This window comes from Entelurus aequoreus, linkage group LG28, assembly GCF_033978785.1.
Source record: "Entelurus aequoreus isolate RoL-2023_Sb linkage group LG28, RoL_Eaeq_v1.1, whole genome shotgun sequence".
NCBI lineage: Eukaryota > Metazoa > Chordata > Actinopteri > Syngnathiformes > Syngnathidae > Entelurus > Entelurus aequoreus.
Window position 1 is genome coordinate 36,249,762 of NC_084758.1, and position 22,143 is coordinate 36,271,904.

The 22,143-nt window shown below is 38.1% G+C and overlaps 1 protein-coding gene across 8 annotated transcripts in view; it reads left to right on the forward strand.

Moving 5' to 3' along the window:
* The window catches only part of rapgef2b (Rap guanine nucleotide exchange factor 2b), a 386,003-nt gene that overhangs the window by 83,196 nt on the left and 280,664 nt on the right, over window positions 1-22,143 (forward strand). For all 8 annotated transcript variants that reach the window (XM_062039897.1, XM_062039899.1, XM_062039900.1 and 5 more), the window contains exons 2-3: window positions 9,100-9,170; window positions 17,502-17,558. In XM_062039897.1, coding sequence (XP_061895881.1) covers window positions 9,100-9,170; window positions 17,502-17,558 — 128 coding nt within the window. The remainder of the gene's footprint in view (window positions 1-9,099; window positions 9,171-17,501; window positions 17,559-22,143) is intronic.

Here is a 22,143-nt window from a genome sequence, read left to right on the forward strand (position 1 = left end):
TTACTGTAAATGGAAAAACTGCCTTACAGTCTTTTTTAGCTCCTAATTAGTCTGCTGACGTATGCAGTAACATATTGTGTCATTTATACACCTATTATTTTCTACACATTATTAAGGACAAACTGTAAAAATGTATTATTAATGTACTTGTTCATTTACTGTTAATATCTGCTTACTTTCTGTTTCAACATGTTCTATCTACACTTCTGTTCAAATGTAATAATCACTTCTTCTTCTCTTCTTTGATACTTGACATTAGTTTAGGATGATACCACACATTTGGGTATGGATCCGATACCAAGTAGTTACAGGATCATACATTGGTCATATTTAAAGTCTTCATGTGTCCAGGGACATATTTACTGACTTTATAAACATAATATACATATATTTTTTTTAAATAAATACGATTTTGTGATGCTGGAAAATATTGATGTAATCATAGTAGCATCGACTAGATACGCTCTTGTACTTGGTATCATTACAGTGGATGTCAGGTGTAGATCCACCCATGGTGTTTGTTTACATTGTGACGGTGGTGAGCTATTGTATCCTCCTACGGTGTGTAGTGAAGCATGTTTAGCTATTCCTCGTCCTCCAGTGATAATGCTACTTGTAAGAAACTTACTTTTTTTGTCGCCATGGAGACGAGGATTAGTGATTTAGAAGTAGCTAAAACACTGTGGATGGATGTTAGCCGCTAGCTAGCTAGCCATGTGTTAAAGCAGCTCTTCCTGAGGGTGTTTCAGTGTTATAACTTCACCTTTATCTTTACTTTTTACACCAAAATGCGTCCATTCTCCCTTTTCTGTCTACACACTGTGTCTGCTTGCAAGTACTCTGTGTGTGTGCGCTTCCCAACATGCTCCTCTGCTCGTAAACCAGCAATGTCATGACGTGACGACGACGGGGGGGGCGAGGGGGTGTGGGGGACCGGTACTTTTTAGAGCCGGTATAGTACCTAATATGATTCATTAGTATCACGGTACTATACTAGTACCAATATACCGTACAACCCTAATTTACTGTTTACAATTTGATGGATATTTAAGTATTTATTTTGACTTTAACAAAAATGTTGGCATGTTTGTTTTTTTGCATTGTTAGATAATGTTCAAGTTTAAAAGATATGCAACATGTATTTTTTTCCCATCAAACAAGAATACAACTACTATACTTAATAAGACAACAATGAAGTACTGTATTGACACATTATTTGCAGGCTCTCGTGGGCCACATACAATGATGTGGGGGGCAGATCTGGTTTGGAGTTTGACACATGTGCACCAAACGTTATCCTGATGGACTTGACACAAATGTTCATGACAACGGCCAAGCCAAATCGATCTTTTAACGATTCCAACGTATGCAGAAGTACCCTATTTTTCGGACTATAAGGTGCACTTAAAATCCTTTCCTTTTCTCAAAACTGGACAGTGCACCTTACAACCCGGTGCGCCTAATGTACGGAATAATTCTGGTTTTGCTTACCGACCTCAAAGCTATTTTATTTGGTACATGGTGTAATAAGTGTGACCAGTAGATGGCAGTCACACATGAGATACGTGTAGACTGCAATATGACTCAAGTAAATAATACCAACATTTAATATGTTCCATTGAAAATATAGAACATTACACACGGCGCTCAAAAATCTATCAACATGTTTTAGTAGGACTTTGGTAAGCTATGAAGCCACACCACTTGATGGATTGTACTGTGCTTCAACATAGGAGTATTATTATGGTGTGTCTATAAGGTAAGACATATTATCTGCAATTTTGTTTCGCAATATTATACAAAAACAACAATTCTTACCTTCTAGTACCTGCTGATCTGTATTTGGGATCTGCATAAGTCCTGAAAATGTGTGCGCGTCCGCTTTTGTAGTTTGTGCTGACAACATAATCAATAAGCTTCTTCTTTTTCTCTATCTTCTTATGTGACATTCATCCTCCACTGTTGCCAAAGTAGTGTAAAGTTCTTACTTATATCCGTCAGTCAACTCATCATGAAAGCACTAAAACATACCGGTATAGTGAGTTTACATTATTCACCCAAGGAACTTTAGTTATTAGAGAGTTCCGGTTCCAGCCTTGCACCCTTCTCAGGCCATCTCTGTGCCTGCCTCGGGTCACCCCAAACTAGGAAAGTAACTCAGAAATACAGAGCCAAACAGTTCAGGTAACAAGTAGGGATGGAACAGTATTATAAATAGTGCGGTATTTCGGTTTCAAAGTCGTACCAATAATATCATGACGTGTGATGTTATCAAATGAAAGCTGTGTAAATGTGTAGTTGTCTTTAAAGGGGTCTGTAAATATGGAAGCTGTTCCAACTGCAGTCGGGTGGAAGGCAGAGCTGGACAAGTCACCCCCTCATTAACCGTCACACTGAAAATATATTTGAAGCCAGCAAAGCCAAACATTAGTTTGTGAAGTATTTACATGATTCAAAGTTATATTGTTAGTTTACCTTTCTGAGAAACAACATTTTCCAGACTGATATAATTCCCATCATGTACAAGTTGAAAGAGCCTAAACTGTACATTATTGTTGTACTGGATGTCATTTATTATTTGTAATATTTGCTTGTTGTTTTTGGTTGCTGTGTGTTCCTGTTCAATTATTTGCATTTAGAAATACAATATGATTAGAACATTTAGCATTATGTTTGTGTTCAATTACAGTTAGCAAGTTTATCCTGAACTTTCCTGCCACTTCATTTTTCACACGATGGTGTTTTTGCCACACTTTTTTTCTTGGACATATACCACAATAATATCGTACCGTGTGATTTTAAACCGCAAGGGCCCTAATGCTATGTTTCTTTTGCAAATTTGATGACAACTTGTCATACAAAAGCTGTGTGGAAAAACACCATCTTATTATTGCTAATGCTAACCATTGATGGACGCGACCACTGATGCTACGTCTTAAAAGTCTTCATTGGTCAGTTCAAGATAACTTGTTACCTATTGTTACCTTATCTATATCAGGCCTGGGCAATTATTTTGACTCAGGGGCCAAATTTGAGAAATAAATGTGTCTGGGGTTGGTATATCTGTCTATTTATCGATCTATCTATTTATGCATATATATATACATATATATATATATATATATATATATATATATATATACACTACTGTTCAAAAGTTTGGGGTCACCCAAACAATCTTGTGGAATAGCCTTCATTTCTAAGAACAAGAATAGACTGTGGAGTTTCAGATGAAAGTTCTCTTTTTCTGGCCATTTTGAATGTTTAATTGAGCCCACAAATGTGATGCTCCAGAAAGTCAATCTGCTCAAAGGAAGGTCAGTTTTGTAGCTTCTGTAACGAGCTAAAGTGTTTTCAGATGTGTGAACATGATTGCACAAGGGTTTTCTAATCATCAATTAGCCTTCTGAGCCAATGAGCAAACACATTGTACCATTAGAACACTGGAGTGATAGTTGCTGGAAATGGGCCTCTATACACCTATGTAGATATTGCACCAAAAAGCAGACATTTGCAGCTAGAATAGTCATTTACCACATTAGCAATGTATAGAGTGTATTTCTGTAAAGTTAAGACTAGTTTAAAGTTATCTTCATTGAAAAGTACAGTGCTTTTCCTTCAAAAATAAGGACATTTACATGTGACCCCAAACTTTGGAACGGTAGTGTGTGTATATATATATATATATATATATATATATATATATATATATATATATATATATATATATATATATATATATATATATATGGCTTCACTAAAAAATAACAACACCCAATGGAGTGAATGACATTTGTGGCGCATGAAAATGTTTTGAAAGAGATACTAATGCAGATATCATTAAAGTAGCAATGATTGTCACACACACACTAGATGTGGTGAATTTGTCCTCTGCATTTGACCCATCCCCTTGGGGAGCAGTGGGCAGCAGCGGCGCCGCGCCCGGGAATCATTTTGGTGATTTAACCCCCAACTCCAAGCCTTGATGCTGAGTGCCAAGCAGGGAGGTAATGGCTCCCATTTTTATAGTCTTTGGTATGACTCGGCTGGGATTTGAACTCCAACCTACCGATCTCAGGGCGGACACTCTAACCACTAGGCCACTGAGATGGCCTAGTGGTTCATGTTCTTTTAGAGTCATTTCCATGCTTTTTAACCAATTTTGCTGAAGACAGAACATGGCTTGTCATCCCCTAAAAGTGTGTGGCAAATGTTGTGGTGATTGAGCAAAACACGCTGAAGTTACAGTGGATGTTCTGCAGAGCCACATGACTTTATGAGGGTACAACAGCAAGTGCATAAGTAGTGTTCATGAAGGCTGTAGTTCCTCCACTGGCCAGCAGATGGAAGTGAGTGACCAAACATGACTGGCCTGTGTTTCCACTGTGCACATAAGTGTGGGCGGGTGTGTGATGCAACTGCTCCTTGACAGCCCTCAGGACTGAAAGAATCACTGCCCAACCCAGCTTGTCTAATTCAGCCATGACTCTTTACCTTCTACCTCATTTACAGCCATACCACAGCAGCAAACAGCTAGTTAATATGCTAAACCAGGGGTCAGCAACACAAAATGTTGAAGGAGCCATATTGGACAAAAAATAAATACAAACAGTTAGGGATGTCCGATAATGGCTTTTTGCCGATATTCCGATATTGTCCAACTCTTAATTACCGATACCGATATCAACCAATACTGATATATACAGTCGTGGAATTAACACATTATTATGCCTAATTTGGACAACCAGGTATGGTGAAGATAAGGTACTTTTTAAAAAAAATGTATAAAATAAGATAAATAAATTAAAAACATTTTCTTGAATAAAAAAGAAAGTAAAACAATATAAAAACAGTTACATAGAAACTAGTAATGAATGAACATGAGTCAAATGAAGTGTTGAAGGTTAGTACTATTAGTGGAGCAGACAATCATGTGTGCTTACGGACTGTATCCCTTGCAGACTGTATTGATATATATATATTGATATATAATGCTTACGGACTGTATCCCTTGCAGACTGTATTGATATATATATATTGATATATAATGCTTACGGACTGTATCCCTTGCAGACTGTATTGATATATATTGATATATAATGCTTACGGACTGTATCCCTTGCAGACTGTATTGATATATATTGATATATAATGCTTACGGACTGTATCCCTTGCAGACTGTATTGATATATATTGATATATAATGCTTACGGACTGTATCCCTTGCAGACTGTATTGATATATACTGATATATAATGCTTACGGACTGTATCCCTTGCAGACTGTATTGATATATACTGATATATAATGCTTACGGACTGTATCCCTTGCAGACTGTATTGATATATATTGATATATAATGTAGGAAGCAGAATATTGATAACAGAAAGAAACAACACTTTTGTGTGAATGAGTGTAAATGGGGGAGGGAGGTTTTGTGGGTTAGTGCACTAATTGTAAGTGTATCTTGTGTTGTTTATGTTTATTTAATAACAAATAAAAAATAAAGATAATAAAATCGATACCGATAAAAAAAACAAAACGATACAGATAATTTCCGATATTACATTTTAAAGCATTTATCGGCCGATAACATCGGCAGGCCAATATTATCAGACATCTCTACAAAAAATCTGTCTGTCACTACTATAAGTGATATAATGAAGTCAACACATGACGTAAGTGTCTATTTTAGTTATATTAGCCTACTATCAAAATGACTTTAAAAGTCTTATATAAGTGTTATAATGAAGGCAACACATGATGTAAGTGTCTATATTAGCTATATTAGCCTACTATCAAAATGACTTTAAAAGTCTTATATAAGTGTTATAATGAAGACAACACATGATGTAAGTGTCTATATTAGCCTACTATCAAAATGACTATTTGTCGCAGGCTGACACAAATCTTCATTGACAGAAAGGTTGAAATGTAATATTTATTTCACACATTTTTACAACATTAGAAAACCGTAGTAAAATGGAGGCTTCTCAGAGGGTGAGGTAACTCCTCTAAATGACTGTCTTAGAATGGTCAAATATATACGTATATGTGTGTGTCCAAGGTAAAGGAAATGGCAGGCTGGGTAACTTTTGCTGTGGTCTGGAACAACATGGCACACAATCAGTAATGCAGCCAATATTACATACAGATAATGTGTCATGCAAATATAAATGAAACACACAGAGGACATAAGTCAAGGAAATTAAATGAGCTCAGATATAGCTACAAATGAGGCATAATGATGCAATATGTACATACAGCTAGCCTCAATAGCATGTTAGCAGTCATTAACTTGCAGTCAAGCAGTGACCAAATATGCCTGATTAGCTCTCCACACAAGTCAATAACGTCAACAAAGCTCACCTTTGTGTATTCATGCACAGCATAAAAAGTTTGGTGGACAAAATGAGACAAAGAGGGAGTGGCATAAAATACAGGACTGTCTCAGAAAATTAGAATATTGTGATAAAGTTCTTTATTTTCTGTGATGCAATTAAAACAACAAAAATGTCATACATCCTGGATTCATTACACATCAACTGAAATATTGCAAGCCTTTTATTATTTTAATATTGCTGATTATGGCATACAGCTTAAGAAAACTCAAAAATCATATCTCAAAAAATTAGAATATTTCCTCAGACCAAGTAAAAAAAAAAGATTTATAACAGCAAAACAAAGTCAATGATTTAAAAATGTCAATGAATGCACTCAGTACTTGGTTGGGAATCCTTTTGCACGGATTACTGCATCAATGCGGCGTGGCATGGAGGCAATCAGCCTGTGGCATTGCTGAGGTGGCATGGAGGCAATCAGCCTGTGGCATTGCTGAGGTGGCATGGAGGCAATCAGCCTGTGGCATTGCTGAGGTGGCATGGAGGCAATCAGCCTGTGGCATTGCTGAGGTGGCATGGAGGCAATCAGCCTGTGGCATTGCTGAGGTGGCATGGAGGCAATCAGCCTGTGGCATTGCTGAGGTGGCATGGAGGCAATCAGCCTGTGGCATTGCTGAGGTGGCATGGAGGCAATCAGCCTGTGGCATTGCTGAGGTGTTATGGATGCCCAGGATGCTTCAATAGCGGGCTTTAGCTTAACTGGTGTCTTTCAGCTTCTTCTTCACAATACCCCACAAATTCTCTATGGGGTTGAGGTCAGGGGAGTTGGCAGGCCAATGGAGGACAGTAATGCCATGGTCAGTACACCAATGACTGCTGGAAAAGGTTGAAGGCTAAAATCTGAGAAGGGAGACAGTTGAACAACTTAAGCTGTACATCAAGCAAGAATGGGAAAGAATTCCACTTCAAAAATGTGTCTCCTCAGTTTACTGAGTGTTGTTAAAAGGAAAGGCCATGTAACACACTGGTAAAAATGCCCCTCTGACTACATTTTTGCTGCCATTAAATTCTAATTTTATGATTATTTGCAAAAAAAAATGAAGTTTGTCAGTGTGAACATGAAATATCTTGTCTTTGCAGTCTATTCAATTGAATATAAGTTGAAAAGGATTTGCAAATCATTGTATTCTCTTTTTATTTACCATTTACACAACGTGCCAACTTCACTGCTTTTCAAGCACACAGCCATACCACAATAATAATAATTAAAGCTGCAAGCAGCGATGGACGGGACCGACTTTGAGGGCTCATAAAATCCAAACCGGAGCAGTAATTAAAACTCTTCCATCAACTTTTAATCAGAAGGGTTCAATCTCTCTCCTGTGCTAATTTGAAGCCGACACGACAAACGCGCTCAGAGGAGATAATGTTTGAAAAAAGGTGACTCTTTTTACACAACTTTTGTTTTGAAGGGGGAATTGCAAACTTCCTGTTGATTTTTGCTGGGGGTTGTCAGTGTATGAAATCTAGGTCTAAGTGAGAGGTTTTTGTTCTTGTCTCTACAACATTCCTACTGGGAGTTACAGGCAGTTTTGTCTGTGTTTTCTTCCTAGGGGGCGCTAGAGCGCAATTTTTGTTTTGGGGTTTGGTTTTTTGATTAGATCGCAATTTTCGCCAGTCCTGATGTGTGTGTCCAATTTGAAGCATGTTAAGGGGTCAAATTACAGCTCCAAGAGGCGGCGGTATAATAATAAAACGCTAGAAATACAATTGGGTCCTCTGTCCCAAAGGGACTCGGTCCCTACTAAACAAAGGGACTCGGTCCCTACTAAACAAAGGGACTCGGTCCCTAATAAACAAAGGGACTCGGTCCCTAATAAACAAAGGGACTCGGTCCCTAATAAACATGATCATTTTGGCCACAATAACTGTGATATGAAATGTTCAACCGACGTTGCTTTGAACCCAGCAAGGAAATGTAAGATGGCATGGTTGTATCAAGTATGTCATCAGACATGGTTGTATCAAGTATGTCATCAGACATGGTTGTATCAAGTATGTCATCAGACATGGTTGTATCAAGTATGGTATCAGACATGGTTGTATCAAGTATGGTATCAGACATGGTTGTATCAAGTATGGTATCAGACATGGTTGTATCAAGTATGTCATCAGACATGGTTGTATCAAGTATGGTATCAGACATGGTTGTATCAAGTATGTCATCAGACATGGTTGTATCAAGTATGGTATCAGACATGGTTGTATCAAGTATGTCATCAGACCACACGTCGTGTTCATTGGAGAGTCAAGGCTGACAAACAGAACCTCAGACCGCGACGTCTCTTTTCACTGCAGTGGTGTCCCAACACAGTCCACTTTTGTACATCATCCAATAGCGCGAGTATGGTGGCGTCACGCAGACATTGACTAGACTGGCGGTCAGTGTGTATCAACACAGTGGCGGAGCTGTATCACCTCTTCACTTGGACTCCCACTACTCACTCAGTCACTTTAGAAAGACATTGAATGGCCAGTTCATACGCAATGTGTAGTTTTCCACTGTAAAGTTGTGTGTGGCACACATACGTATAACTACTTGTTCATGGTGCTTTTTGTCGCTGGTTTATTCACTTGCTGTCACTTTCATTCCTCGTCTACTTCTAGGAGTTAAATGTGAGCATTTTGCCTGCTTGTAAATATTGGTACATTTCCCTTCTTCCCTGTGCCTGATGGTTACTTTGTCATCTGTCCTCAGGACCTGGAGATTGTCTACTCCTATCTTCACGGGATGGAGGCCTTGTCCAACCTGCGTGAGCACCAGCTGAGGTAACTTCAACACCGGAATTTACTTGCATCTTCTACAAAAGTTGACACTTGAATCCAGAGCTGGGCAAATATTTCCACTCGGGGGCCACATTGAGAGGAAATATGTCTCTGGGGGGGCCAAGGTTGATGTGTGTATACATCAGGGGTGTCCAAAGTGCGGCCCGCAGCTAATTGTTTACCGGCCCGCCACACATTCTGCAAAAATTGCAAAATTGATAATATTGCAACAATTTAAAAAAATATTTAAAAAAAAGTGGAATGAGGTGAAATCTAACAAGAAAAAGTTGCAATGTTGCCACAAAGTTTTTTTTTTTTTCTTTGGTCTTGATTTCTTTTTCTTTTTTTTGCCATTGCTAAAAAAAAAAAAAAAAGACTAAAAATCTATGTTATAATGAATTATTACTTAAAAAATATCATTTTAAAATGTTTTATATGGTAAATATTGCATATATTGTGTAGTAGCCATATACAATCATCAACGTTTTCTTTGACAAAAGAGCATAAAACAAACAAAATAATAGTTCAAACATAAAATGGACAAATATATCTGAAGTTGATCTCGTAATTTAAGTGTTAAAAGTAAAAAAAAACCTAATAAAAATGTATCACTTTATGAGTGGGAGACCTTTTGGATCCCAAATATATTTAGTAGGATTTTATTTAACTTTTCACTGTGATTACTCAAAAATATTAAATAATTTTAATCAATGGTATCCTGCATTATTGATCTTTTAAGGCTCTAATTACTAAATACTGCATATTTCAGTTTTACTATAAAAAACAAAGTTGTCTTTGACAGAAAAGGCATAAAACCTTTTTTTTTTTTTTTTACTTTATATCAATCTGAAGTTGATATAGAGATTTACTGTAAGCGTTAAATAAAAAATAATAATAATTTGACTTATTTTTAACATTTTAATGACTGAGACCCTTTATGGTCCCCGGGAGCCCTAAAGGTTGAAAAAAAAAAAAACCATATATTTTCTTAAGGTTTGAAAATGAAAAATATCAAAATGGCCCCCGCATGCTTACATTTTTCCGTGTTTGGACACCCCTGGTATGAATGATAGATACACATTTTAGCTGTAAAAATGTCTTTGGCTCCCTTTTTAGGAACACTAATACCAAAAGTCACAATAGAGTTCTACAATTGTTATGACAGACCTCCTCAAAAAACGGAATGGAATTTTACAGTTTTTACTGAATGGGACACCCAAAATTAAATTAAATTAAAGAAAGTGATATTAATTATGAACAATAAAACACTGAATATTAACAACATATTTTACTTCTCAGACCAAGCAAAACACAGCAAAAATGTAACAAACAGCAAAATATGAATGCAAAGTGTAATAAACACCTACAATGTGATTTATTATCATGTAAATATCTGTGTTTGTGGCTGGCTGCTCTGTAAACACTCTGCTTTGTTCCTGCTCTGAGCTGCTGTGACCTACATCACCCTAATAACTCCTACAACACCCAAAAGTGCAGACTTCAAGCATTGAAATACTTTCTAAAGTCCAAGATTTACGCTCATTTAAAAACAGCACTGCACATCACAATGGTGCCGACAGTTTTGATGTTAAAGTTCTAAATAAATGATGTAAAACTTCCAGCGGGCCGGATTGGAAATGTTAACGGACCGCATGTGGCCCACGGGCCCTATTTTGCCCAGGTCCGCTTTAATCTATTCCAAAAGGTCAGGCGAAGGTCTAATCATAGGAAACATGAAGAAGAACTAAAGCAAATCCAATTCATCTGTTCCAGATACAAATACTATCACAGAATACATTTTATAGACATCATTTGTAGTTATACAAGCAGAAATAAATGAAATACATAAAATAACAAATTAAATGGATACATGAACATTAAACATGTGAAGACTCTAGTTGGCGTAGGTACTTTTGGAATATTTTACTTACTAATGGTCTATTTTCAATCTTTTTTCATATATAAGGCGCACTGGATTATAAGGCGCATTAAAGGAGTCATATTATTATTTTTTTTTTTTCTAAGTGTAAAAGACTTCCTTGTGGTCTACATAACATGTAATGCTGGTTCTTTGCTCAAAATGTTGCATAGATGATGTTTTACACATCATCTTCAACTCACTTTCTGACAGTCTCTTCAGTTTTGTGGGCGCTCTTATTTACGTGCCTCCACTTGGACAGCGTCATCTTTGTTGTAGCGGTGTAGCGTGCAAGGACGGGAGTGGAAGAAGTGTCAAAAGATGGAGCTAACTGTTTTAATGACATTTTAATCATGTGTCCCGTGAAAAACTCTCTAATAACTAAAGTTCCTTGGGTGAATAATGTAAACTCACCACACCGGTATGTTTTAGTGCTTTCATGGTGAGTTCACTGACAGATATAAGTAAGAACTTTACACTACTTTATATTAGAAATGGCAACAGTGGAGGATGAATGTGACATAACAAGAAGATAGAGACAAAGAAGAAGCTTATCGAATACGATGTCGTCACGGACTACAAAGGCGGACGCGCACAATTTTTCAGGATTTATGCAGATCCCAAATACAGATCAGCAGGTACCAGAAGGTAATAAAAAGTTGCTTTTGCATAATATTGTGAAACAAAATGCCAGATGATGTCTTACCTTATACACACAGCATAATAATACTCCTATGTTGAAGCACAGTACAATCCATCAAGTGGTGTGGCTTCATAGCTTACCAAAGTCCTACTAAAACATTTTGATAGATTTTTGAGCGCTGTATGTAATGTTCTATATTTTCAATGGAACTTATTAAATGTTGGTATTGTTTACTTGAGTCATATTGCAGTCTACATGTATCTCTTATGTGTGACTGCCATCTACTGGTCACACTTATCATTCCACCATGTACCAAATAAAATAACTTTGAGGTCGGTAAGCACAACCAAAATGATTAGGCGCATCAGGTTATAAGGCGCACTGTCCAGTTTTGAGAAAATGAAAGGATTTGAAGTGTGCCTTACAGTCCTGAAAATACTGTACCCTAACCATCTTTGGGTTGCCGTGTCACCGAATGTGCACATGACTTTCCCAGCAGTGCATGTGATGCCATGCAGTGTGCATACGTGTGGATTATACTGAACAATGTACAACAAGTAAGCTGGAACATTCCATTTAGTGACCCTTCCCCCCCGCCGCCCCGCCTGCTCCTTGTGCTGGGATGCTGTGGAATGTCGCTGTGGTCTCCACTGCCACTTTTGCCAGCTTTGGCTTGGTAAAACCTTGTAGGCCGGCTTGCAGACATCCTAGTGACCATAAGATGATGTTAGAGATCATTTTTACCTTCATGTCAACAAAATGTCTTGTTTTCCCTTGCTGTGGTTCTGGCATGTGTCCCCCCTGGCTTTGGCTTTTGATGACTTACTGTAGAAGTTAAGAGTCTGTCTGTGATGTTATGAGTCCTTTCCGGAAGGCTGCCTGGGAAAAGCCTGGATGGGGATGGTTGACATTCTTTTGTTCACAGGAGGCGGGAAAAGCCTCTGCCTTGGGAAAATGCTAACCTCAGGAAGCAACAGTGTTACATCATTGACTATACAGCACCCAATGCTTTTCAAAACAAAAAAATATTGTTCAATATATTAGGCGCACCGGACTATAAGCCGCAGATGTATACGTTGTGAAATGAGTTATTTACACAGAAATATTTTGTAAATCTTTCTTTACATACTTTGTTTCCAGTCGGTGCCTGTCACACGGCAGTAAAACGGCTGATCAAACAAAACAGAAGTCATTGTCATGGACCCACTCGCTGCGCAAGCTAGTTCTCCAATCAGCTAAACAGACTCAATAATTCCACGCTGACGTTTTGGTGAATTTACTGAGGAATTTGTGAAAGTGAAACAATACAAAAAGAATGCCATTGTAAGTTTATAATGCTAACGCAGGTACACCGGTACTTTTAGAGGCCGTATAGTACCGAATAGGATTAATTAGTATCGCGGTACTATACTAATACCGGTATACCGTACAACCCTAGAACAGCGTGATCGTTCTATACTCAGAGGAATACGTGACAGGTGTTTTTTAGGTCCACTCGAGGACCGCGGAAAAGTAGGACGCCAGAAATAATAAATCATTTTTTATGCACTTGTCATTTAAATGAATCTTAAAGTTCTACAGTACAAAGCAATATTACAAACAGTCAAAGCTAGCCTTTAAAAACAGATAACATATTAAGACATAAACACTATCACTCAAGCATTACAAACACAAAACATGTCAATTAGTGGGTTTTCTAACAAAGTCTACGTCTATTCAAAAAAATGACTTGGTCAAACTATTTCACCGTGTGTATTCGTACTTTTTCAGCACATACAACAATACTGCGATAATAATAACCGTGATCATTTTGGTGATATGACATTTTCATATCGTTACATCCCTGGTTATTAATATATCATGTATTCTTCTTGTTGCAAGCATTTTTCAGGAAAGTCCAACACAAATACAAATAGGCGGAGTAAACATTGAAAGTGTAAAATAAAACACATTTTTGGGTGTAATAATAGATGATAAAATCAACTGGAAATCTCTTGTGAAAAATATACAACATAAGAACTCACTAGTGTTACATATCTGAGTTATTGTGCAGAAATATGGGGAAATAACTACCGTATTTTTCAGACTATAAGTCGCGCTGGAGTATAAGTCGCACCGGCCGAAAATGCATAATAAAGAAGGAAAAAAACATATATAAGTCGCACTGGAGTATAAGTCGCAATTTTTGGGTAAATGTATTTGATAAAAGCCAACAGCAAGAATAGACATTTGAAAGGCAATTTAAAATGTGTAAAGAATAGTGAACAACAGGCTGAATAAGTGTACGTTATATGAGGCATAAATAACCAACTGCTATGTTAACCTCACATATTATGGTAAGAGTCATTCAAATAACTATAACATATAGAACATGCTATACGTTTACCAAACTATCTGTCACTCCTAATCGCTGAATCCCATCAAATCTTATACGTCTAGTCTCTTACGTCAATGACATCAATAATATTATTTATACGTCTAGTCTCTTACGTGAATGACATCAATAATATTATTTATACGTCTAGTCTCTTACGTGAATGACATCAATAATATTATTTATACGTCTAGTCTCTTACGTCAATGACATCAATAATATTACTTATATGTCTAGTCTCTTACGTCAATGACATCAATAATATTACTTATACGTCTAGTCTCTTACGTCAATGACATCAATAATATTATTTATACGTCTAGTCTCTTACGTCAATGACATCAATAATATTACTTATACGTCTAGTCTCTTACGTCAATGACATCAATAATATTATTTATACGTCTAGTCTCTTACGTGAATGACATCAATAATATTATTTATACGTCTAGTCTCTTACGTGAATGACATCAATAATATTATTTATACGTCTAGTCTCTTACGTCAATGACATCAATAATATTACTTATACGTCTAGTCTCTTACGTGAATGACATCAATAATATTATTTATACGTCTAGTCTCTTACGTCAATGACATCAATAATATTACTTATACGTTTAGTCTCTTACGTCAATGACATCAATAATATTACTTATACGTCTAGTCTCTTACGTGAATAAGATAAATAATATTACTTATACGTTTAGTCTCTTACGTCAATGACATCAATAATATTACTTATACGTCTAGTCTCTTACGTGAATAAGATAAATAATATTACTTATACGTCTAGTCTCTTACGTCAATGACATCAATAATATTACTTATACGTTTAGTCTCTTACGTCAATGACATCAATAATATTATTTATACGTCTAGTCTCTTACGTCAATGACATCAATAATATTACTTATACGTTTAGTCTCTTACGTCAATGACATCAATAATATTACTTATACGTCTAGTCTCTTACGTGAATAAGATAAATAATATTACTTATACGTTTAGTCTCTTACGTGAATGAGATAAATAATATTACTTATACGTTTAGTCTCTTACGTGAATGAGATCAATAATATTATTTGATATTTTACACTAATGTGTATTAGTGTAAAATTTCACACAGAAGTCGCTCCTGAGTATAAGTCGCACCCCCGGCCAAACTATGAAAAAAACTGCGACTTATAGTCCGAAAAATACGGTACAAATGTACACTTCATTCACTAACTGTGTTACAAAAAAGATCAATTAGAATAATACATCATGTTGGATATAGAGAACATACAAATCTTTTATTTATTGAATCAAACATACTGAAATTCAATGATTTGGTGCATTTGCAGACATCTAAAATGATGTATTAAACAAACTACAACCTGCTAGCCAAGAATGTACAAAAGAAGAAATATAACCTTGGAGGAAAATCTAATTTAAAACATTAGCATATCCATATGTGGAATTAAATTATGGAATGGATTAAGCAAAGAAATATAATGATTATTTATATATTATTTGTTTACTTACTTATGGTATTTTAGTTTTATTTTTAATTTTTTTATTCACTGTTCTGTTACAAACAGAGAACAAGGAAATGTGATACAATTGCTATACTATGAAAAAGGGGTAGGATTAAATAAGCTCTGCTTCTTCCTACTCCTTTTCGGACGTGCTGTAATGAAACAACTGGAAATATGTGATGCATTACATTGTATCGTATGCATAAACTGAAACTGAAAAACTGAAACCGATATCTATCATATAAACAACAAACCAACCAGTAAAATAGTTTTAACTAGACCAGTGGTTCTTAACCTTGTTGGAGGTACCGAACCCCACCAGTTTCAGATGTGCATCCACAGAACCCTTCTTTAGTGAAAAAAAAATATATATATATATTTTATTTTTTTTTCAAATTCAAGACAAAGTTACATGTTTTTTTTACTGGTGCACAAAATGAAGCGTGCATGAACATCACCTTGTTCAAAGAACACAACCAACACAGTGCATGAACTCACAACAAATGACACACCTGCAGATCAGATGGAAAATTAGAGGGAACATTGTTTGGGGGTATCCATAATATGCCGATAGGGAGAAGTTTGTATTTACACGATGAGTCGGGTGTGTCTTGACCTCCGCTGAGGCCGACTCACCGAACCCCTAGAGTTCCATTGAACCCAGGTTAAGAACCACTGAACTAGATGAAGCAGAATTGTGTGTGAGTGCTCCAATGCTGAAGTTGAACTTGAAAATGACTAATTGTTGAAGTAGGGCACACAATTCCCAAACAGGCTGAATATTTTGAAGTTGGAACGGTTTGAATGGGATAAACAATTTGGGAGTTGTGCAACTTTGAAACATTTTTCATTCATGTCTATGGGAACTTGGGAATTTCGGGAAAAGCGGGAATTTTTTTTGAAAATGCGTAGTATTTAGAATGTTGTGAATGAGATGGTGTTGGAATTTTTCAAATCGGTCGAGAAATGTTGAAGTAGTAACATTTTTAATTGAGAAATAGTATTACGGAATTCCTGGAATTTCGGGAAAACTGGAAATGTTTTCAGTTCAAAAAACAACTTGTTTTGACGGTTAAAATGCGTCAAAAAATGTGGAAGGAGTCGTCGCCAGAAAAAAGGGTGAAAAAAAGGGTTGAAAAAAACCCAGAATTCCTGGAATTTTTTTTAACTTGGAAAATGATAGTTTGAATGTCCAGGATGAGTGGAATGTGTTGAAGGTGGAATTGTTTGAATCGGTTGAAAAATGTGGAAATGGTGGAAGTTTGAAAAATGGCCAATTCATTTTTGAATGGGAAAAATGTCCCTAAAAACCTGGAAATCTGGGAAATCTGGGAATTTTTGGAATTTGAAAAGGGAAAGCCCGTGATTCCCGAATAGACTGAACAGTTTTGAAGTTGGAACTGTTTGAATCGGATGAAAAATGTGGAATGTAGAGCGCGCCAAAATCTGTAGAAGAAGAAGTTGAATAGATAGATGAATGTTGGTGTAGAAAAGCATGTGAGAATGTTCTGGAGCATTCACACAATCAAACAAACACAAAGATGTGTTGATAATGTTGTCCCTAACCATGTTCTAACTAGTCTTTAAACCTCTATTGTTGTTGTCACTAACCATGTTCTAACTAGTCTTTAAACCTCTATTGTTGTTGTCACTAACCATGTTCTAACTAGTCTTTAAACCTCTATTGTTGTTGTCACTAACCATGTTCTAACTAGTCTTTAAACCTCTATTGTTGTTGTCACTAACCATGTTCTAACTAGTCTTTAAACCTCTATTGTTGTTGTCACTAACCATGTTCTAACTAGTCTTTAAACCTCTATTGTTGTTGTCACTAACCATGTTCTAACTAGTCTTTAAACCTCTATTGCTCTTTCTGCAGGATCATGTGTGAGACGGTGCGTTATGAGCGCCACGAAGCCAATGAAGTCCTCTACTAGTAAGTACATTTGACTCATGTTTACCTTGCATGGACATGCATGTTCTCATGAGCGCCACCAAGTCCTCTACTACAAACCCCGTTTCCATATGAGTTGTAAAATGGTGTTAGATGTAAATATAAACGGAATACAATGATTTGCAAATCCTTTTCAAGCCATATTCAGTTGAATATGCTACAAAGACAACATATTTCATGTTCAAACTCATAAACTTTATTTTTTTTTTGCAAATAATAATGAACTTAGAATTTCATGGCTGCAACACGTGCCAAAGTAGTTGGGAAAGGGCATGTTCACCACTGTGTTACATGGCCTTTCCTTTGAACAACACTCAGTAAAGGTTTGGGAAGTGAGGAGACACATTTTTGAAGTGGAATTCTTTCCCATTCTTGCTTGATGTACAGCTTAAGTTGTTCAACAGTCCGGGGGTCTCCCTTCTCATATTTTAGGCTTCATAATGCACCACACATTTTCAATGGGAGACAGGTCTGGACTACAGGCAGGCCAGTCTAGTACCCGCACTCTTTTACTACGTTGATGTAACACGTGGCTTGGCATTGTCTTGCTGAAATAAGCAGGGGCGTCCATGGTAACGTTGCTTGGATGGCAACATATGTTGCTCCAAAAGCTGTATGTACCTTTCAGCATGAATGGTGCCTTCACAGATGTGTAAGTTACCCATGTCTTGGCCACTAATACACCCCCATACCATCACACATGCTGCCTTTTACACTTTGCGCCTAGAACAATCCGGATGGTTCTTTTCCTCTTTGGTCCGGAGGACACGACGTCCACAGTTTCCAAAAACAATTTGAAATGTGGCTCGTCAGACCACAGAACACTTTTCCACTTTGTATCAGTCCATCTTAGATGAGCTCAGGCCCAGCGAAGCCCACGGCGTTTCTGGGTGTTGTTGATAAACGGTTTTCGCCTTGCATAGGAGACTTTTAACTTGCACTTACAGATGTAGCGACCAACTGTAGTTACTGACAGTGGCTTTCTGAAGTGTTCCATGTGGTGATATCCTTTACACACTGATGTGGCTTGTTGATGCAGTACAGCCTGAGGGATGGAAGGTCACGGGCTTAGCTGCTTACCTGCAGTGATTTCTCCACATTCTCTGAACCCTTTGATGATATTACGGAGCGTAGATGGTGAAATCCCTCAATTCCTTGCAATAGCTGCTTGAGAAAGGTTGTTCTTAAACTGTTCAACAATTTGCTCAGGCATTTGTTGACAAAGTGGTGACCCTCGCCCCATCCTTGTTTGTGAATGACTGAGCATTTCATGGAATCTACTTTTATACCCAATCATGGCACCCACCTGTTCCCAATTAGCCTGCACACCTGTGGGATGTTCCAAATAAGTGTTTGATGAGCATTCCTCAACTTTATCAGTATTTATTGCCACCTTTCCCAACTACTTTGTCACGTGTTGCTGCCATCAAATTATAAAGTTAATGATTATTTGCAAAAAAAAAAAATGTTTATGAGTTTGAACATGAAATATGTTGTCTTTGTAGCATATTCAACTGAATATGGCTTGACAATGATTTGCAAATCATTGTATTCTGTTTATATTTACATCTAACACCATTTCCCAACTCATATGGAAACGGGGTTTGTACATTTGACTCCTACTGCTAATGTTTACCTTGCATGAACACACATGTTGTAAAAACACGGTGAGCTATTGACGAGGCAGGATCCTCCGCTAACTTGAAAGAAAGTAAATGACCACAAAGCAGCGATCACATCACACCCCTCGATGGAGGTTTGTGCTTCTGTACATCAGTTGGCAACACACAGTACAGCTAGCAGCTAACTTCCATCCGCAGTTTTAGCTACTAATCCTGGCCTCCATGGCGACAAATAAAGTAAGTATCATCCCTCATCGAGAGAATGCCAAGAGTGTGCAAAGGGTGGCTATTTTGAAGAAACTACAATATAAAACATGTTTTCAGTTATTTTTTTTGTTAAGTACATAACTGCACATGTGTTCATTCCTAGTTGTGATGTGACTATCTACAATGTAAATAGTCATGAAAATAAAGATTGAATGAGAAGGTGTGTCCAAAGGTGTGTCCGGTACTGTATGTCTCGCTGACATGAAAGCCATTTGCAGGTGGACTTGGTCTTGATTTAATAAGTAGCGGTTCAAAAGCGGTAAACGCATTTCCTGGTGAGCACATGGTGCTAATGGCTACATGTCCTGGTGAGCACATGGTGCTAATGGCTACATGTCCTGGCGAGCACATGGTGCTAATGGCTACATGTCCTGGCGAGCACATGGTGCTAATGGCTACATGTCCTGGCGAGCACATGGTGCTAATGGCTACATGTCCTGGCGAGCACATGGTGCTAATGGCTACATGTCCTGGCGAGCACATGGTGCTAATGGCTACATTTCCATGGCGAGCACACGGTGCTAATGGCTACATGTCCTGGCGAGCACATGGTGCTAATGGCTACATGTCCTGGCGAGCACATGGTGCTAATGGCTACATTTCCTGGCGAGCACATGGTGCTAATGGCTACATGTCCTGGCGAGCACATGGTGCTAATGGCTACATGTCCTGGCGAGCACATGGTGCTAATGGCTACATGTCCTGGCGAGCACATGGTGCTAATGGCTACATGTCCTGGCGAGCACATGGTGCTAATGGCTACATGTCCTGGCGAGCACATGGTGCTAATGGCTACATGTCCTGGCGAGCACATGGTGCTAATGGCTACATGTCCTGGCGAGCACAGGGTGCTAATGGCTACATGTCCTGGCGAGCACATGGTGCTAATGGCTACATTTCCTGGCGAGCACATGGTGCTAATGGCTACATGTCCTGGCGAGCACATGGTGCTAATGGCTACATGTCCTGGCGAGCACATGGTGCTAATGGCTACATGTCCTGGCGAGCACATGGTGCTAATGGCTACATGTCCTGGCGAGCACATGGTGCTGATGGCTACATGTCCTGGCGAGCACATGGTGCTAATGGCTACATGTCCTGGCGAGCACATGGTGCTAATGGCTACATTTCCTGGTGAGCACATGGTGCTAATGGCTACATGTCCTGGCGAGCACATGGTGCTAATGGCTACATGTCCTGGCGAGCACATGGTGCTGATGGCTACATGTCCTGGCGAGCACATGGTGCTAATGGCTACATGTGTCCTGCAGGCTCAGCTTCACATATATGGTGGTTGTGGTCATGCCGCAGACATTGCTGCACCAATTGATTCTTTACAATGCAACGCTCTCCCAAATCAAATCAATTCCTTCTGATGTCAGAAGGAATTGATTTGATTTGGTGTCAGTAAGTTGTGTCCATGTGCTGCCGCACGTCCTTCAATCAAGTCTGTTAATGAAGTCTGTCGGTGTCAATGTGTGTTGACTTTTGTTTGGGTCAATTAAAGGAGCCTACTAGGCAGCTAATTAAACAATCAAAATGCAGACGGCCGCACTGCAGACACTCATTTGTTGTTCTTTTTCTCTTGTCTTCTCCTTACATTCCCTAAGGTCTATTTGTGTAGCTTTGCTATTACGCTGCAAATTTTGGCCCAAGTGCTGGCAGGCATTTTAGATGAAACTGACCAAATGACTAAAGGCTGCCTACACTCACAATTCAGCCGCACAATATGAATCTAAGTGTTATGATGACAACTGCGCAGCATATGTATACCTAGCCCATTGCCAGTGGCATTTACCCTATTTTACGGACTGTACGGCGCACCGGATTATAAGGCGCACTGCCGATGAGCGGACTTAGTCAGGTCTATGTTCATACAAAAGGCGCACCAGAGCATTAAAGGAGTCATATTATTATTATCTAAGTGTAAAAGACTTCCTTGTGGTCTACATAACATGTAATGCTGCTTCTTTGCTCAAAATGTTGCATAGATGATGTTTTACTCATCATCTTCAACTCACTTTCTGACAGTCTCTTCAGGATGCACCGTTTTGTGGGCAACTTTTCTTACCTTCTGGTACCTGCTGATCTGTATTTGGGATCTGCATAATTCCTGAAAATGTGCGCGCATCCGTCTTTGTAATCCGTGCCGACACCGTAATGGATAAGCTTCTTCTTTTCCTCTATCTTCTTGTTATGTGACATTCATCCTCCACTGTTGCCATTTCTAATATAAAGTAGTGTAAAGTTCTTACTTATACCGTATTTCCTTAAAATTAGCGCCGGGGCGGTAATTCATTTAAAACCTCTTCTCACTCTGGCGCTTACCAAAGGCATGCGGTAAATTTAGGCCTGTGCTTATAAATTTGAGTGTGATGTAAGCATACCATCGTGAAAAGCACATTTAATTAAAAAAACGTTATTATGGTCTTACCTTTACTTATAAATGAAGTCCATGCGCCGCTCCTTCTGAACAAAAGCATCGATAACTTCTTTATAGAAGTCTTCCTTATCTTTCTTCAGTTTTAAAAGTCTCTCTGTCTGGATGGAGATCTTCCTTTAATTATTACCTCCTGCTTCCATTGAAAGTCCAGTTTAGAAAACTGTTGTTGTCACTTCTTCTGCAGCCGAGTAGTCGCAAGAATGATCCCTGGGATCACTAGCCACCATGAGGCGGG